This window comes from Schistocerca americana, chromosome 8, assembly GCF_021461395.2.
Source record: "Schistocerca americana isolate TAMUIC-IGC-003095 chromosome 8, iqSchAmer2.1, whole genome shotgun sequence".
Classification (NCBI taxonomy): Eukaryota; Metazoa; Arthropoda; class Insecta; order Orthoptera; family Acrididae; genus Schistocerca; species Schistocerca americana.
The window spans coordinates 461,810,614-461,828,699 of NC_060126.1; the positions used below are offsets into that span (position 1 = coordinate 461,810,614).

The following is an 18,086-nucleotide window of genomic DNA, read 5'->3' on the forward strand; positions in this document are numbered from 1 at the left end:
AACGTAATGAACAGGGTGGATGAGGATCTTCTCAAATCTGTCTCCTGTATCCTAACATTCAGTAGCACAAACTTCCTGAGCATATTAAGGCAGGTTTCCTTCACCTAAGTGTGAGGCCTTACACCCCCAACTCAGTGTACTGTTTCAAATGGTCATACTATTCTTACATGCCATGGAGAAGCCACTTGTGGCAAATATATAAGGGGCATTCAAATGAAACCCGGTCACTAGTGTAAAGTAACACTAATGATTTTATAAACCCAAAAATGAAGTTATACACAGTACACATACTCAAATAGTCGCCAAAACTGTTGGCACATTGATCCCATTGCGGCACTAGCCAGTCGATTCCATCTTTTAAAAAGCTGGTAGGCTGTTGTCAGATCCAGGCCTGGACCCAGTCACACACTCCATTGTCCGTTGCGAATCAATGTCTGTGAGTAGCTTGTTTTAGAGGTCCAAACACATGAAAGTCACACGGTGAAAGATCGGGACTGTACGGTGGATGTTCCCGCATGTTCCATTGAAACTGCAGCAGTGTCATCTTCACTGCATTGGCTGTGTGTGGGCGGGCATTATCATGCAGGAGGATAATGCCATTGGACAACATGCCTCAGCGTTTCGACTTAATGGCTCACCTAAGGTTCTATAAAGTGGCTTGATAATGCTGGGCATTGAACTCAGCAAGCAGTTGGCCCTTGTGGTTAAAAAAGGACATCATGACCTTACCAGAACTGGTGTGCGTGGCCTTTGATTTCTTTGGAGATGGTGAAATCGCATGTTTCCACTGCTTGCTCTGACGCTTGCTTTCCGGTTCAAAATGGTGACACCATGTTCCGTCACTAGTGATAATATGTGACAAAAAGCTGTATTCATCCTTATGATAATGTTGCAGATGACTCAAAGACTGCGCCATTTGAGTATTGCACTGTTAGGCAATCAGTTGGTGAGGAACCCTCTGCACGCAGATTTTTTGAAAGTTCGAGTGTTGATGCATTGGGGTGTGGGCGGTGCCCATACTAATACCCAGTAACCGATGGATCTTGTCCACGGTGACTCTGTGGTTGTCCAAGGCTAAAGCATTCACTTCCGCAACCATTTCCAGTGTGATGACGCGATGAGCCTGTCCAGGAGGAGCATCGTCTTCCAGTGACTTGCACCTCTCAAGGAATCATTTGTGCCATTCCACAACACTTGAACGACTTAGACTGTACTCACCCTATACACCCTTCATCCGACAATACATTTTGTGGCCTGGCCTCCAACTCCCTCTGCCGCCAAAAATCAAATCACTTGTTGGTCCTGCTTACTCGCTTGCATGTTCGGTAGTGGACGATAACATGTGGGACCACCTTCTCTTCGGCGTGAAACCACACTGGTGCTATGCAACATCAAGCACGGAAGATGCAAGAGCTTAAGATGATGAAGTGCGTCTGGTATGGTGAGACCAGTAAGCTGTATAAGGCAATGCTGCCCCCAAAATTTGCCACCTCCTTTGCTTCATTTCTTAAACAGCCAGTGCAGAAAGCTGATGCTGCTACACAAAGGGAGATTGCTGGTGTCAGCACTGGTACCTGTGACTGTCAATTCACCTTTGCTGCTGCAGTTATTTCGACGCTTGTCTCCCCCCTCCCGGCAGAACATCAGAAAAGGCCGTAGTTGCCAATGTTTTGGGGCTCCCAGCCCCTCCAAATTTTCATTCTGGTCCACTGTCCAGCACTGCCACAAAGACTTCCATGGTTGTGGCTCTGAAGCCTCCTCAGACAAAAAAATAAAAAGTTGAAGGTGAAGAATCGCTCAATGGCAGAGACGGAAAGTACAAAGTCTGATGATGTCGACGTCATCCTCTCGGACATCTCTCTCAACCCTTCTTCAGCGGCAATGGACCTTGATATCGGATTGGGGCAATCATTTCGCTGCCAAGAGTGAGCCTCTACCCATTGCGGGCTCCCCTCCCCAGCAGAAAGTCAGGAAAAAAGTGCTAGCCCCATGAAAGAGCGCTCCCATCCTACAGAGGAACATTAATGGGTTCAGGACGCGTGGGGGAACTGAAACTCCTAGTAAAAGAATGCCCCATGTCCTTGTGTTTGCAGGAAATGCACTTTAAAGCATCTGATGCCTGTGTACCAAGGGGATGTATGCTCTTTTGCAAAGATGACCTGACTGACAAAAGGGCCAAGGGAGGGCTTTCTGTGTTTGTAAATAACATGCACCACCCCTCTGCTCTCCCCCTGGTTACTGACCTACAAACAGTTGCAGTTGAAATTCATGTGTGTCAGAGGATCACTGTTTGCTGACTTTATTTACCTCCACAAGATGCAATGGACTCTGAGGCTCTCAGAGATCTTATGGAACAACTCCTCCACTGTTTCTCGTACTGGGAGACTTCAGTGGCCATCAAGTCTTGTGGGGCTCAATCACTACTTGCCATTGGGATCACATTTTGGAGAGCTCATGATGTCTCATGAGCTGCCAGCTGTGCATCCTCAACACAGGTACTCCCACTCATCTCTGCGCTGCTACTACGTCATTGATCATTCTCAGCCATACACCTCTCTTTCTGCTCTCTGTTCAGTGGGAGGACGTTGATGACCTTTCCAGTGACCCCTTCTCCCTCAGCATTCATCTATTGGATGGAGCATTATTTGCACACAAACCACCAAAATGGATGGTCGTCGGGGCTCACTGGACGGTGTGCAGCCAGCTAGCTGTGTTTGAACACCGTAACAGTGTTCGGAAGTGGACGACCACATCACACAAGTGATCCATCATGCCACTGACTTATCAATTCCAAAGTCCGCAGGTTATCTTAGGAGGCAACCTGTTCATTGGTGGTCCAATGAGTGCCACTCAGCAATCTGGGACAGGCATGTAGCTTTTCAATGGTTTAAGTGTCGCCTCACAGCCTTTCAGGTTTCAAAAGGCTCAACTCATCATTAAAGAGAGAAAGAAAAGCGTTCCACCAGGAGGATTTCTGGTAAATACAGCCATTTACCAATAATGGCAGTGCTGAAACAAGGGTGTCTTCAAATAGTGCCAGGAGACATCACTCAGACACTGGCAGAGCATTTTGCAGCGACTACTGCTGATGCATTTTGCTGCTAGCATGCGACTGCTGAGAGGGGCACGCTGGACTTCAGGCCACATAATTCTGAGAATTACAACTACCCTTTCTCCATGTGGTAGCTGGAATTGGCACTGTCTGTGGCTCATGATACTGCATGTGGTCACAATCAAATCCAGTACTGCATACTTTGACATTTGCCAGCAGTGTCAAAGGAAATTCTCCTCAAATGTTTTAATTTCATCTGGCAGACAGGCAACTTTCCCAGATCATGTAAGGAAACACTTCTGTTAACCTGATCCAAACCAAGAAATTACCGCACATGTCCCAGTAGTTACTGGAGCTTCACCTTAACGAGCTATGTAGGAAAGACCCCAGAGCAAATGGTTAACCATCGCCTGGTCTTGTTGGTGAAGACTAGGCAACTCCTTGCCGCTCTCAGTGTGGATTCCTGAATATTTTGATCCAATGTCAACAACCTGGCCCTACTAGAGGCAGCTATTCAGCAGGCTTTCCTACGTAAACATCACTGTCTCAGCATATTCTTCGATATCAGTAAGATATACAGCACTACTTGGAAACACAATATTCTCATGCAACTCCATCAGTGGGCTTTTGTGATCACATCCGCATTTTCATATGGTCCCCCCTGTCTAACCTCTTTCTTCTGTCCCAATTTAGTGACATGCTGTCAGATTGTTTTGAGCTGGAGAATAGTGTTCCTCAAGGCAGTATTTTAAGTGTTACCCTCTTTGCCATAGCCATAAACCGTACCATGTCTACAGTAAGGAGTCCTGTACAGTGTTCCTTATTTTTGGATGATTTTGCTGTTTTCTGTTCCTCCTCCAGTGTTGCAACAGCAGTCAGTCAGATGCAAATTACAGTGTGGAGGTTAGAGGAGTGGGCTGCAAAGATGAGTTTTCAGTTTTCTGTAGACAAGTGTGTGTGTGTGTGTGTGTGTGTGTGTGTGTGTGTGTGTGTTCATTTTAATCATTTTTGTTGTTGAAGTTTTAATTTACATGATTTACATGTGAGGGACACCATTCTACATTTTGAATATTGAGTGAGGTTTCTGGGCCTCATTTTTTACTCCAAACTATTATGGTTACCACACCTGAAAGACCTGAAAGCCAGAACCCAGAAGGCACTGAGTATTGTAAAGTGCCTTAGCTACAGGTCTTGGGGATCAGACAGGGCATGTCTGCTCCAGTTTTATGGGGCTTTCGTGCGTTCACAGCTAGACTGTGGATGCACAGGGTATGGGTCAATGAGGCCTTCTTACCTGAAGATTATTGACACTGCCCACCTTGGGGGTATTAGGCCAGCCACAGGCTCTTTCAAGACAAGCCCCTGTAGGCAGTCTCTGTGCTGAAGCTGGTGAACTGCCACTCATAATCTGGTGCCAGCTCCTTGCAGTGTGTCAGGCGTGTAAGTTACTCACAACTCTGACTTCACCCGCATGCCATGCTGTTGTTCGTCCACCTTTGGAACGCCTTTTCTCCAATCATCCACAAGTAACAACACCATTTGGGATTTGGATGCGACATGTGCTGGAGTCACTTGGTGTGGAGCACATGCAACCCCAAATTCACAGCTTTAACCACCAGCCACCATGGTTATTGCAGAGGCCCAGAGTAAAATTACTGGTGCAGGGCAGAAGACATTGCATTCCTGAATATGTTTTTAATACTTTATTTTATGACATTTTAACTGAGCACCACAATTCTACAGCTGTCTTTATGAGTGGGTCAAATTGGGGGGATTCCGCTGATTGCTAAGTTTGTTTTTCCTGATTGTGTCCTCCAGGTCCAACTGCCTCAAGACTGAACTGCCTTTGATCTGGAATTATATGGAATCTTCAAGGCACTGGAGTGGATAAGATGTGCTTCAAGGGCTAAATTCCTTGTCTGTTCTGATTCTCTGAGTGCCCTTCACTCTCTAAAACACTTGTATCAAGCAGATAAAGTAAACCAGAATATCCAGGAACCTTCCTCCAGCTACAAGAGCTGGGGAAGAAGGCGTCTTTGTGTTGAGTTTCAAGGCACATGGGTATTGCAGGGAAAGGCAGATAAAGCAGCTGATGAGGCATGTCATGAGCCTCAGTTATTCCCCTGCATGCTATCACTTCACTGTTGCTGTACAGTCATGTGTTGAAGGAAGGATGAGTGGCTGGAAGTGAGAGATAATAAGCTGTATCTAGTAAAGCCCACTATGCAACCATGGCACACCTTTGAGCCACGAAGACTTGGTGAGGTCCTCCTTACTCGTCCTTGCATGTGCCACAGTCCTCTGATGTGTGGCTTCTTGATTTGGTGTGGTGACCTTCCAATGTGTGGTGCTTGTGGCCTACAGATCACTGTGCACCACATTTTACTAGACTGTGTTTTCTCTCTCTCTCTCTCTCTCTCTCTCTCTCTCTTTTTTAAGTGACTTTCAAACGAATGTGGTGATGCTTTTAAGATTTGTGATTTGTCCAACTTGTTGTCAAAAAAAATTAAGGAGATGTTCTCAATGTGTTAGCAGGATGACTGGCTCACTCATTTTCCTTCAGTTTTCTTCCCAGGCGGGGAGGGGGGGTGAGATTAGATTACACCAAAAACTTTCCATTATCAACAACACTGCATTATTTTATGCCAAGGACTTTCCAGAATCAAAATTTTGTTCTGTAGTTCCTGTTTTGGTGGGTGATTAGTAGATGCACAGCAAATAATTTGTGTGGGAACTGCAAGTCACTTTATAATGTTTTAAAAACTTAACTCACATTCGAGACTCTGCAGGCTCATTATCAGGTCGTGGGTATTTGAAGGAGCCATCTATCTGATGATGACAGACCTGCGAAGGATGAAGGTTGGTTAATGAGAAAGTGAAGGCTTTTAAAAATCATTATAAAGCTACCAATCACAGTTTCTGTGCCGATAATACACTAATTCAACCACAGTTGCAGTGTAATGCACCAGAATGGGGTAAGATAAAAATAGATATAAACTTAATCATTTAAATTGTGAAAATAAAAAGGGGCATAAATGGATGTGCTAAGAGGCAGAGCAGGGAAAACTTTGCAACAGCCTGTGAAATATGAACAGCAGGCAGAGTGAAAGAGCTTAATGAACATTATTAAGAATGTGCAAGATGTGCTTTTAATGTGGCAGAAGGATAACCAAACATAAGTACCTGAATCATCATGGCCTAAAGTGAGTTTCCAAGATCAAATGTGGCTATTTATCTTCAACAAAAGGGGTAAAAGTGAGATAACAGCACAACAGTAACAAACATACAGGATTTCCCGAATGAGACGACAATGAAATACGAGGGTAATCCCAAAAGTAAGGTCTCCTATTTTTTTATATATACATAGACCTGTTTATTTCTACAATGGTTTACATCAGTTTACAGCTTGAACATTTAGCTATTTTTTGACATAATCACAATTTCTGTCGATGCATTTTTGTAGATGCTGTGGCAGTTATTGTATGCCCATGTCATACCAGCTCGCTGCCATGCTATTCAGAAAGTTATGAACCTCTTCTTTCACCTCGTCGTCGGAGCTGAATTGCTTTCTGGCCAAATGTTCTTTTAACCTAGGGAACAGGTGACAGTCACTGGGCGTCAAGTCAGGACTATAGGGTGGGTGCGTGGGTGATTATGTTCCACTGAAACTGTTGCAGGAGAGCAAAGGTTTGCCGAACGATGTGTGGGTGAGCATTGTCGAGGAGAATGTGTACTCCCTTGCTCAACATTCCTCTTCTCCAGTTCTGAATTGCCCGTTTGAGTTTTTTCAGAGTCTCACAGTACCTGTCAGCATTAATTGTAGTCCCAGCGATTCAGCTCCAACAACGAGGTGAAAGAAGAGGTTCATAACTTTCTGAACAGCTTGGCGGCGAGCTGGTACGACATGGGCATACAAAAACTACCACAGTGTCTACAAAAATGCATCGGCAGAAATGGTGATTGTGTCGAAAAATATGTAAATGTTCAAGCTGTAAACTGATGTAAACCATTGTAGAAATACACAGGTCTATGTACTTATAAAAAAATAGGAGACCTTACTTCTGGGATTACCCTCGTATTTATAGAAAAACTTACTATCAAATGATAGCAAACCTATGTAATCGTCCACACAAACAACAACAAATTGGACTTGAAGTTCCTTTTTCCCAGAGGAGTGGAAAGGGATAGCTGTTGAATTCTCACTCACCTTGTCCAGCTGCACCTCTTTTCATGTTGGGGCATTCATGATGTTCCTACTTCATTCATGAGTAGTCTTAGCTTCCCAAATCTTCTCTTTCACCATTTAATGGAAAAGCAAGGGTTTTAATTGTGCGTTTTTGTTGCACAATCTGTAAGTGGCAGAAAAAGGGAGAGAACATGTGAACACTAGGAAAGAATGCCCTGAATGTACTTGTTTCAGATGCAAGAAATAGTTTGGTGAAACACAAAAGAATGATTCAATAAAGTATGGCTCTCATCTTATTTCTTTAGACACCTAGCCTTAAAATGTCGAACACACATTTGATTTTAGTAGTGGAACAATGACTGATTCTTTTTTCCCCAAATGCATACAGAAACCTATTCTAGAATCAACGGTGAATCCAAAACAACCACCTCCTTCCTAGTCACCATGACCAACTATATCCTCACCCACAATTACTTCTCTTTTGAAGGCATTACCTACAAACATATCTGGGGTATGGCTGTGGGCACCCGCATGCCACAATCCTATGCCACCCTATTCACGGCCCATCCAGAGGACTCCTTCCTAATCACCCAGAATCCTATGCCCCTCACCTAGTACAGATTCATTGATGACATCTTTGAGATCTGGATCGAGGGTGAGGACATCCTATCGACGGTCCTCCAGAATCTCAACTACTCTCCTCCCCCCGTTTGCTTCATCTGGTCCTACTCAATCCAACAAGTCACCTTCCTAGATGTTGGCCTCCACCTCAAAGATGGCTACATTAGTACCTCCGTCCATATCTACCCTACTAACCCCCAGCAATACCTCCACTTCAACAGCTGCCATCCATTCCATACCAAGAAGTTCCTTCTGCACAGCCTAGCCACCCTTGGTTGTCACACCTCCAGTGACGAGTGGTTCCTCTTGAAATATACTGAGGATCTCACTGAAACAGACCATAATTATCCTCCCAACCTTTTACAAAAACAAATCTCCCAAGCACTTATCTTTCCAGTCTCCCAAAGCCTTACGATCCAGGCACGAGCATTCGCCTCATAACTCAGTACCACCCAGACTGGAGCAGCTGAATTACATTCCCCGCCAGGGTTTCAATTACCTCTCGTCATGCCCCGAAATGAGAAATGTCCTCCCCACTATCCTTCCCACCTCTCCCACAGTGGTATTCTACCATCCACCAAACCTACACCATATACTTGTCCATGCCTACACAACCTCTTCTCCCAGCCTCTTGCCTAATGGCTCATACCCCTGTAATAGATTTAGATGCAAGACCTGCCCCATACATCCTCCCACCACCACCTACTCCTGTCCGGTCACAAACATCACCTATCTCATCAAAAACAGGGCTGATCTACAAGCTAAGCTGCGGCCACTGTGCTGCATTCTGTGTGGCCATGACAGCCAACAAGCTGTCTGTCCACATGAGTGGCCACCGGCAAACTGTGGCCAAGAAACAAGTGGACCACCCTGTTGCTGAGCACGCCGCCAAACACGACATCCTTCATTTCAGTGACTGTTTTACAGCCTGTGCCATATGGATCCTTCTCACCAACACCAGCTTTTATGAATTGCACAAATGGGAACTTCCCTGCAAAATATCCTATGTTCCCGTAACCTTCCTGGCCTCAACCTTTGTTAGTCATTGTCCTCACCCATCCAGCCCCTTCCCTGTTCCCATTCCAGCGCTACACAGCCCTCATTCCACCATCACACCCAGTCTCTTTACTTATCTCCTTTTCCGCCAATCCCCCTCCCTCCCCATCTCTCCCCTGCCCTATGCTAAACCTCCTGCCCACACACAGCTGCCCTACCCTCTCTCCACCTTGTCACTGCACACTCCCCAGCAACCTTCACTGTCCATCACCGCTACCCTACTATCCCTCCCCCTCCCTGCCCCAGCCTCCTCCTTACTCCCACCCAGTCACCAATCCCATCATGCACTGGTGCTGCTGCTCGGAGTGTGGCTTCAGTTGACTGAGGCTGTGTGTGTGTGTGTGTGTGTGTGTGTGTGTGTGTGTGTGTGTGTGTGTGTGTCTGTGTGTGTGTGTGTGCCATCTATTTTTGACGAAGGCCTTACTGACCGAAAGCTTTATTTGTGACAGTCTTTTTGTTGTGCCTGTCTGTGGCCCAGCATCTCCGCTATATGGTGAGTAGTAACTTTCCTTTTCTTAATTGTCACATTCCATCCTGGATTTTCTGTTGTTTGAAGTCAAGACTTCAGTAAAACATGATGTTATTGATACAGTGCACATATAGTCCAGCTGTTCACAATACACACTAAAATTGCTCTTCAGCATTAACCAGATACACACACAGTGTGTGCCTGGACTGGGTTAGGTTGCTTATCAGATGTGATTTGTCATTTTCTGTTGCTTGGAAATAGCAGAAGTAGAGAGCAGGTGTGGCGCTGTTCTCTCTCCGCTCGATGGTGATGGGTGTCCCAGTCTATATGATGTGGAACGGAATCCATAGGCCATGACATCGCCAATCTGTAACTATTAGGAAAAGAGCAAACTCCTCACATGGTTCGGTTATTTTCAGATACTGTATCTCGGAAATGATATCACTGTCTCGATGGAGCAGCATGCCGGATTGTGTGCACCGCCCTTGCTGTGATGAAAGCAATTGCGATAGTTGTCTGTTGATCTTCTTCACTTAAAATGTAGCGACTGCACCACTAGATAACATGATGCCTCCATTGACCTGAAATAACCAAAAGTCCCTTGTGTGTTTGCGATGGACCCTTCAGTTTACGCGAACTTGCTGACTATAGTTTTTATGCCTGGTTTGAGAATGGTTATTCAAACATTAAAATTTAGTGTCTTGAATCATTATTCCATCACCCAAGCCGAGGCCACATTATGAATTTTGCGATGATATTAATTTGTTAATTATTATTCCATCACAAGATGCCGCTATGTCTCGTATTCAACAACTGTGACGTTTATGGGGAGATAGGCGGCAAACTGGCCTGGCCGCAGTCGCTAACTAGATTTTACATGTAGTATTGGTTTTATGTATGGGTTTCTACTTACTATGAAATGGCCAGTAAAGAGCAAGCATTATTATGCCACTGCTCATTGCAAGACCATTGCCGATGAACTCAGGATTTTGTTTAAGATTGTTTCCTGAAGTAGAAATATTGTTCAGTGCATTTGAGTAACTGGGTACAAGTTAGTGGATCAAATGAATATTCCTATTGAAAAATATATTCAGAACGTTTCCGCCCTGAGGATTACTAGTGGGATTATTATAAAAATGAGGCATTAGCTTTGCCTTTTAAATAAGGTGTAGAAACTGAACACTGTTCTGTCATAGAAATCTCTCTCTCTCTCTCTCTCTCTCTCTCTCTCTCTCTCTCTCTCTCTTTCTCGTGTGTGTGTGTGTGTGTGTGTGTGTGTGTGTGTTTCCATATCTCCTAAACCATTGGATCGATTCCAGCCAAATTTGGTGCACATCCTACATACCATCTGGAAATCTGGAAAGAAGTACTGTGGGGAAAGAACTGCCTAGCTCCCAAAGGGGCGGGAGTGAAAATGATTTGTAACACCTGACATCTAGGCTGCCTCCACAACTGGCATGTCATGTGAATAGTATTGGAATTTGTTCCAGGAGATATATGTGTGTGGATAGGCACAGCTGAACAGAGAGGGGAGAGGGCAGTTGGTCAGATATTGGTGGAAGTTGGAAATGGTCAAAGAGAGAGGGGGACAGGAGATGGACTGAGAGGGCATTGCAGAATTTGTTGGTTGGTTTTGGAGATGGGGATCAAACAGCAAGGTCATCGGTCCCATCAGATTAGAGAAGGATGGGGAAGGAAGTCGGCTGTGCCCTTTCAAAGAGACCATCCCAACATTTACCTGAAGTGATTTTGGGTTATCATGGGAGACCTATATCAGGATGGCCAGATGCGGGTGGCAGAGGAAGAGACAGATAGTGTTAGGGAAGTAGGGGATGGGGATGGACAGAGTGGAGTGGAGATTAGGGTTGGATTGTCTGGGGGACAAGACCAAACAGCTAAGTCATCGGTCTCATTGGATTAGGGAAGGAGGGGGAAGGAAGTCGGCCATGTCCTTTCAAAGGAACCATCTCTGCATTTGCCTGGAGCGATTTAGGGAAATGATGGAAAACCTAAATCAGGATGGCCAGACGCAGGATTGAATCGTCATCCTCCTGAATGCGAGTCCAGTGTGCTAACCACTGTGCCACCTCGCTCGGTTAGTGGAAATTAGGAAATGGACAGAGACAGGGGTAGAGAAGGAAGGGGGAGGAGGTGATGGATAGAAGTGGTGGACAAAGGGGGGAGGAGATGGACAGCAGAGGGGAGAAAATGTGGATTAAATAAATGCCTTTTTTATTACTAATTGGCTTGCCAGGTTCATGGTTCAAGGTCCCAGTTACAGACTGCCTGTCAAACGGCATCCAGGTGCAACAGAATTTTGATTTTCAACATTTCGTATAATTAATGACCAAATTTAAAAACTTGAAGTGCTGCAATACTCTACTAACTAAGAAGATTAACACAGTAAGAGAAGTATTATATTTAGAAACTGAATACATGTCTTGAGGCAGCGTAACTCATGGCAGGCAAATACTCAGACTATATTCATTGAGTATTTAAGAATGAGCGCACTTGTTGGCTGCCAACAAACTTTACACAGGATTTCAAACTTTCTCTCTCACTCTCACTGACACACACACACACACACACACACACACACACACACACACACACACACACACACACATTCTATACTGAAAGGAAAAATAGTTTATTGTGTACTTTTCACTGTCCATGCAGTGAAACTGCCACATCAAATACGGCCTTTTAATTTATACATTTTTACTATTGACTCTATTCACAACACATTTTGCAGACTATATCCACATATACAACTGAATGTACCTGCAAAATTATATAATGGCACGACACAGGTTTAAGAAATATGACGACATAAATATTGAGACGCATGGAGAACTAGCTTTTACAGAAGACAGTGCAAATTGCCCAGACTGTACTTACCCTTGTTTGATAATGACAGCACATAATGACTTCCAACATGTAATGTAATCAGAAGACTGAAGCTGTTTTATACATGGGGTTCAGTTCTTTACAGAATCAGAGGTTTATTTGGATTACATAGAATCCATAAGTACATAATTAGTGTACTTTTCCTTGTAGGATGTCACAGAATTGCAGTGGCATTCTTAAGCCTTCCTCATTTTCAAGTAGATATCTCAAATGAAAATGATATAAACTCAAAACTGCAATTACACCTGAAATGCTGCAAGAGTAGCTCTTCTTGCACCTGTCATAACCAAACTAAATTCCAAAAATCATCTTAAAATATTGTTCCAGTTTTTAAACTTTATGTTTGGGAGTTCAAAAAAAGAATTATGTTTTCTTCAGTATTTTCACAGCTTGCACATTGTGACTTAGAAGTAACTGTGCAGTTATTCTCACACCTTGGTGTACACTGCCAGTAATATTCTGATACGTCTCTGAAATGTGAAATGCAATTGAAAGATCATAGATCATCCATATCTTGATGCCTCAGATCTTTTATTAACTTCTTTGTCAAAGTCATGACATCTGGCAAAATGGAGTCCTTTGTCTAGTGAACAGTTTCTTAGCAACTCCACGAAGTGGTACATTACAGAACACCCATAATCATGTCATGATCTGAAGGGTTTGAGAAAGGCTTCATTCGTAGATAGCTGAAGCTGCTTCTGTACTTTCAAATTTTTTGCTCTCATGTCACAAGAAAAAAGCTAGAGTGAATCCAGATCCTTGTTCTTACTATTATTCATTTTGCTGAAAATTCTTGCAAACTCTACAAAGTGTGCTGACCAGAAAATTGTGGGCAAGTATTTTAAAAGCTGACTACCTAGTGAGTTTTCACATTTGGCTATAAGAATTTGAAATTATCTGCATCAGTTGTGCCATGTTTAAATCTTCCTGTTTTGCTAGCTGTTTTCTGACAAACATTTCTTATAATTCAAATTCGTATTGTAAACTGTGGAATTATCACTTATCATGCAAAATCATAACTCCATTCTTTCAATGTCATTGTGTCTTGTAAAATCGGGTTTACTTATTCAATTTTTTTAAAGTGTAACTGTTTATTGTCTTCAACTTTTGACATGAAGGAACATTACATTGTTACACCCAAGAAGGTAAATTGTTAAATGAAAATTGGCCTGTTTGTTCATTTGTGAAAAGAATCATCAGTTTTAGTGAACAGAGGAATAATTTATTTGTTGGGTATGACGATACATAATCAGCTCTTTACTTTTGTTGTGGAATAGTTTGGATCACATAGACATGTTTACAACTTAAAGAAAATTAGATGTGTGTGGAACCAAATGTAATTATGTACATTTTTGTTTTATAGATGCAGAATTGTGGTCATCCACCAAAGGATCTTGTTGGAGACATGAATTCAGTTATAACGTTCGATGAACAAGGCAACCCAGTTCTGCCTTCTCTGCCACCTGGGGCAGATCCCAGCCAATGTACTGTCATGTGACATAGGAAAACGTGCACTGCTGTATACAGTGCCGCTTTGTAATCTTTTAGTCGAGAAATCCTTGTAAAAAGTTTGTTTAATAAAATTGTATACCAGTGTAACCTGATAGTTTCCATCTTACTGTAGTCATCCTTTTGTAACTGCATTGTTTTTGGGAGGACAGCATTTCAGTTCCTCATCCAGTCAACCAGAATTAGGTTTCTGTACATTACTTAGGTTAAATGCCTGCGTGATTGCCATGAAAAGAGCATGACCAATTTCCTGCCCTCATGTTTCTTGTGACCGAGCTTGGGCTGCATATCTCATGACCTTCTCACTGACAGGACATTAAACCCTAATCTTCTTTCCTATTTCTATATGACACCAAACTGAGTAGTGGCAGAAAAATAATTGTTACTGTGGCACTTCATATTCTGCCTTAGTGAGGAGTCAGATAAGCTTTTATCTTTATTGTCTTTCCTTCAAATGGAAATGTTGAAGTAAAAACTGTAAACCATGCAAAAAGTAAGCATTGTAAATGATTAGTATCTGTTGATGCAATTGAACAGAAAGAAGGATGCATCTGACTGAGATTAATGTTAGATTTAGAAAGCTAGTGAAGGATAAAAATTTGTTTCCGAGAGACTGAAGTAAAATTAAGAAATCAGTTTGGCATGAATTATAGCTTGTAGTGTGATGCACAGATCCTAAGTTAAATGGTCGATGTGGATGTGAAATAGGTATATCTGAATCATATTTTTAAGTGGTAATACTTGTCACAAATATGTAAATGAATATACACTGAGGTGTATAAGCTAAGGGTACTGTAACCATGCATCATCAGACAGCAGGCAGTTGCTACTGGCAAGTCATTGAAAATGTTTACTCCTGAATAATGGACACCTTTCTGGACCAAAGTAAGTGACTTCATATCTTTATGAAGATTATTGTAATTTGTAGCATTAATCCCATGAACTGAGCTGTTGGTTTGGCATATTTCATTAAAGTATAAATCTATTGAGAATCAGCTCCTTGAACAGGCATATGCAGGATATTATTGAATTCAGACTACTAGTAATTTGTATTACACACATTGGGACTCAGGAAACTTCACCTTGGCATGATGAGTTACCGAAGAAAATTACTCCATATTACAGTATGGAATGAAAGTAAGTGAAGCATTCCAGCTTTTTTCTCTTTATATTCCTGTGTCTGACAACAAATGCATTGCAAGTAAATATTTGTTTAGGCACTTTGGTGGTCCTGTGATGTCAGCCTTCCACCCGTCCCAGTTACCATCAGTTTATAATCCCAAGAATTTAATATTGTCAACCTGTACTAGCTGCTTGTCATCAAATTTTAGATGCATAAAAAATTTCTTTCACGTTTTGACCTAGATGTAGTGTGCCTTTTCAAAGTTTAGTAACAAAGAATTTGATGGGAACTTCTTATTAATGTCCATGAAAGTTTCATTAACTGATCATTCTCAAACTTCACTATTTATTGCAATGCTTGTTTCATTTGTAAACAAAACAAATTTGGCATCTAGTAATATTACTTATGAGAAGTCAGTTATATACAAAACAAAAGGTGAGGACCCTAAGATGAAACGTTGTGTGACACCACATTAATTGATTTCAAGTTGGATGACAACTGTTAGCTTAATGTTGCACTCTTCCCTATTGACAACCTTTGTTATCTGTCAAAGCAGTGGTGACTCGTCCAAAATCATACCAATATGGTGGTCTGTAGCCTTTGACTTACAATGGTAGTAATGATAACTAAATTGAATATATTAATTTTACATATATATAATGAATTTTACATATATTTAAATTTTATAGTTTAGTTTAACATTGTGAGGAATAAAATAAAATGAATGAAAAAGAAGAAGAAAATGTTCATATCTGGAGTAATCAAACGTGGAGCCACAAATTACCAGTCTCTGTTAAGACCATTCACCCATGGAGGAGTCATGGCTGGTGCTTTAAAAATCCATCATATTTTACACTTGCACAATACACTACATGTAGTTTGAAAGAAAAATACTGACTTTACTAGTCGAGTAATTTTTGGCAAATGTTTGATTTCAGATTAAATATTTGTTCAGAACATAATCTGCCCTCCCTCAAACCACCTTGATGTTCACCTTTGATTAAATTGCTCTCCACTGTTATTTCTACTCTGTTTAATCTTGGAAAATATGTTATATGCAACTGGTTGCAAAGAAATTGCTCTGTTATTAACATCTTGCTAATTGCCTTTGTTATGCAGTGGATGTTTCAAGGCCACCTCCCACTCAACTAGGAGGTTTCTCTCTCTCTCTCTCTCTCTCTCTCTCTCTCTCTCTCTCTCTCTCTCTCTCTCACTCTCTCCACCTCCCTGTGTGTAGGAACCATTTCAAAAGTACTGTTGTCTTCTCCACTAGTTTTCTAAGGTGTTAATGACTTCGTTTTCTTTGATAGTTGGGGGTAAATCGTCATCTAGATTTTCATAAGTGATCTAGATTTTCATAAGTGAGTATTTGAGCTTACGAATTGGTTCTGAACAATTAAGAAGCTGATCAAAATATTTTGCAAGTGTTCCAAAATTTTCAGTGTTAGGTATGCCAAATCAGTGAGCCTGATTCCTCATCCTTGCATTGTTCGATTTATATTTGAAGTACATCTACCAGAATCTTTAAATCTCACTTTCACTCCAAGGGTCAACTGGAAAAGGGCCTCTTTAGCAGGTCACCAACATGAAACACTTTGACAAACTGCCTATAGGCTTCTGTCTCGGGTTCTTCGGCCGACGTTCATCTAATGATTTTTCTGACGTTTCGCCAGCATGAGTGGCTGGCATTGTCAAAGCTTCACCCTCCATTGCCGGTGGTGAACTGGAGCCGAGCTCGCGGCCGCAGGCTATATGTACCTGGCGCACCAACGTCCGAGGGCTTCTCCACGGTCATTTTCGGTGCAGTTCTCCTCTTGCTACCTGCGACGGTCGTTCGCCGCAGTACGGGAAGCCATGATGCGTTTACCTTAAGGCTCTCCTCTTTCTTGTTGAAACTGTTCACGTGTTTTTGTATTTCTACAGCTTCTCTGAACAAGCGCGTGTGATATTGCTTCTGTACAGCCAGAACTTCCGTGTCGGCGAATTTTATTACGTGGTCGGTCTCATTCAGTGCGTGCTCTGCCACGGACAATTTCTCCACCTGCCCCAACCTGCAATGTCGCTTATGCTCTTTCATCCTGGTGTTAATTGATCGTCCAGTCATTCCGACATAAACTTTTCCGCATGTGCATGGTATATGGTATATTCCCAACATTGCAAGTGGGTCTCTTTTCTCCATCGCTGATCTAAGACACTCTTCGATCTTCCTTGTCAGTTTGAAAATCATCTTTATGCCATGTTTGCGCAATATACGGCCGATTCTGTCCGTCACTCTGGGAATGTATGGCAGAAAGGGCGTACCCGACATTTCTTTTTCTGGTTCCTTACTTCGCCGAGTGTTTGGCTCTGTTACACTTCTAATATAATTTGTGGAGTACCCATTGCTCCTCAACACCTGGAAACTGTATCAAAAAACCTTAAAAAATAAAAATTTCTCAATTTGACTGGACTAAGTGAAAAGGAAAAATTCGGGAAAGAGGCTGGTTACTGAAAAGTCAAGTTACAAGAAGACTAAAAAAATATGCTGCATTTCTATTTGATGGAAAATACTACCAATTTTGAATGTTGCCATTTGATTTAAATATTTTTGGGTCAGTTTTTAGACAAGCAGTTAGAGAAGCGTTAGGTAATGAACTGTTAGAAGAACTGATTATCTACATAGACGACATACTTGTAGTGTTGAAAACTTTGTAAGAACATTGTCGTTTACTGATGAAAACAAAACAAAAAATATGGAAAGGCGATAACAATTAAGCTGTCAAAATCACATTTTGCAAGGGAGGAAATAAAATTTCTAGAACACTTGGTTAGGGTGAATGATATAAAATCAGATCCAGAGAGAAAAAGAGCTATCAAGGAGTGTCCACAACCTCAGAATGTAAAACAGTTGCGTTCATTTACAGAATTAGTAGGATTTGACCACTGGTATGTTCAAGGGCAAGTTTAAATGATCCACAGTTACTAATTTTTTTTTTTTCAAATAACTGTCTGTGTGGTCATGGAATGAAGGTACACCTGAAGCATTTTCGAATATTAAACAGGTGCTAGTAGATGAACCCATTTTAAAGCATCCAGTAATGAATAAGCCATTTAAGTTGACAACAGATGCATCAAAATACTGAGTCACTGTAGAATTATCCCAAGGGGAATGGAATCCTGA

General features: G+C 42.1%; 1 protein-coding gene across 1 annotated transcript in view; it reads left to right on the plus strand.

Moving 5' to 3' along the window:
• Positions 1-13,893, plus strand: part of LOC124544856 (peroxisomal biogenesis factor 19) — a 60,723-nt gene extending 46,830 nt beyond the window's left edge. Inside the window, exon 7 of the mRNA XM_047123568.1 lies at positions 13,658-13,893. Within this exon, the coding sequence (XP_046979524.1) occupies positions 13,658-13,792 (135 nt within the window). The 3' untranslated portion in view covers positions 13,793-13,893. The remainder of the gene's footprint in view (positions 1-13,657) is intronic.
• Positions 13,894-18,086: the final 4,193 nt, after the last annotated feature.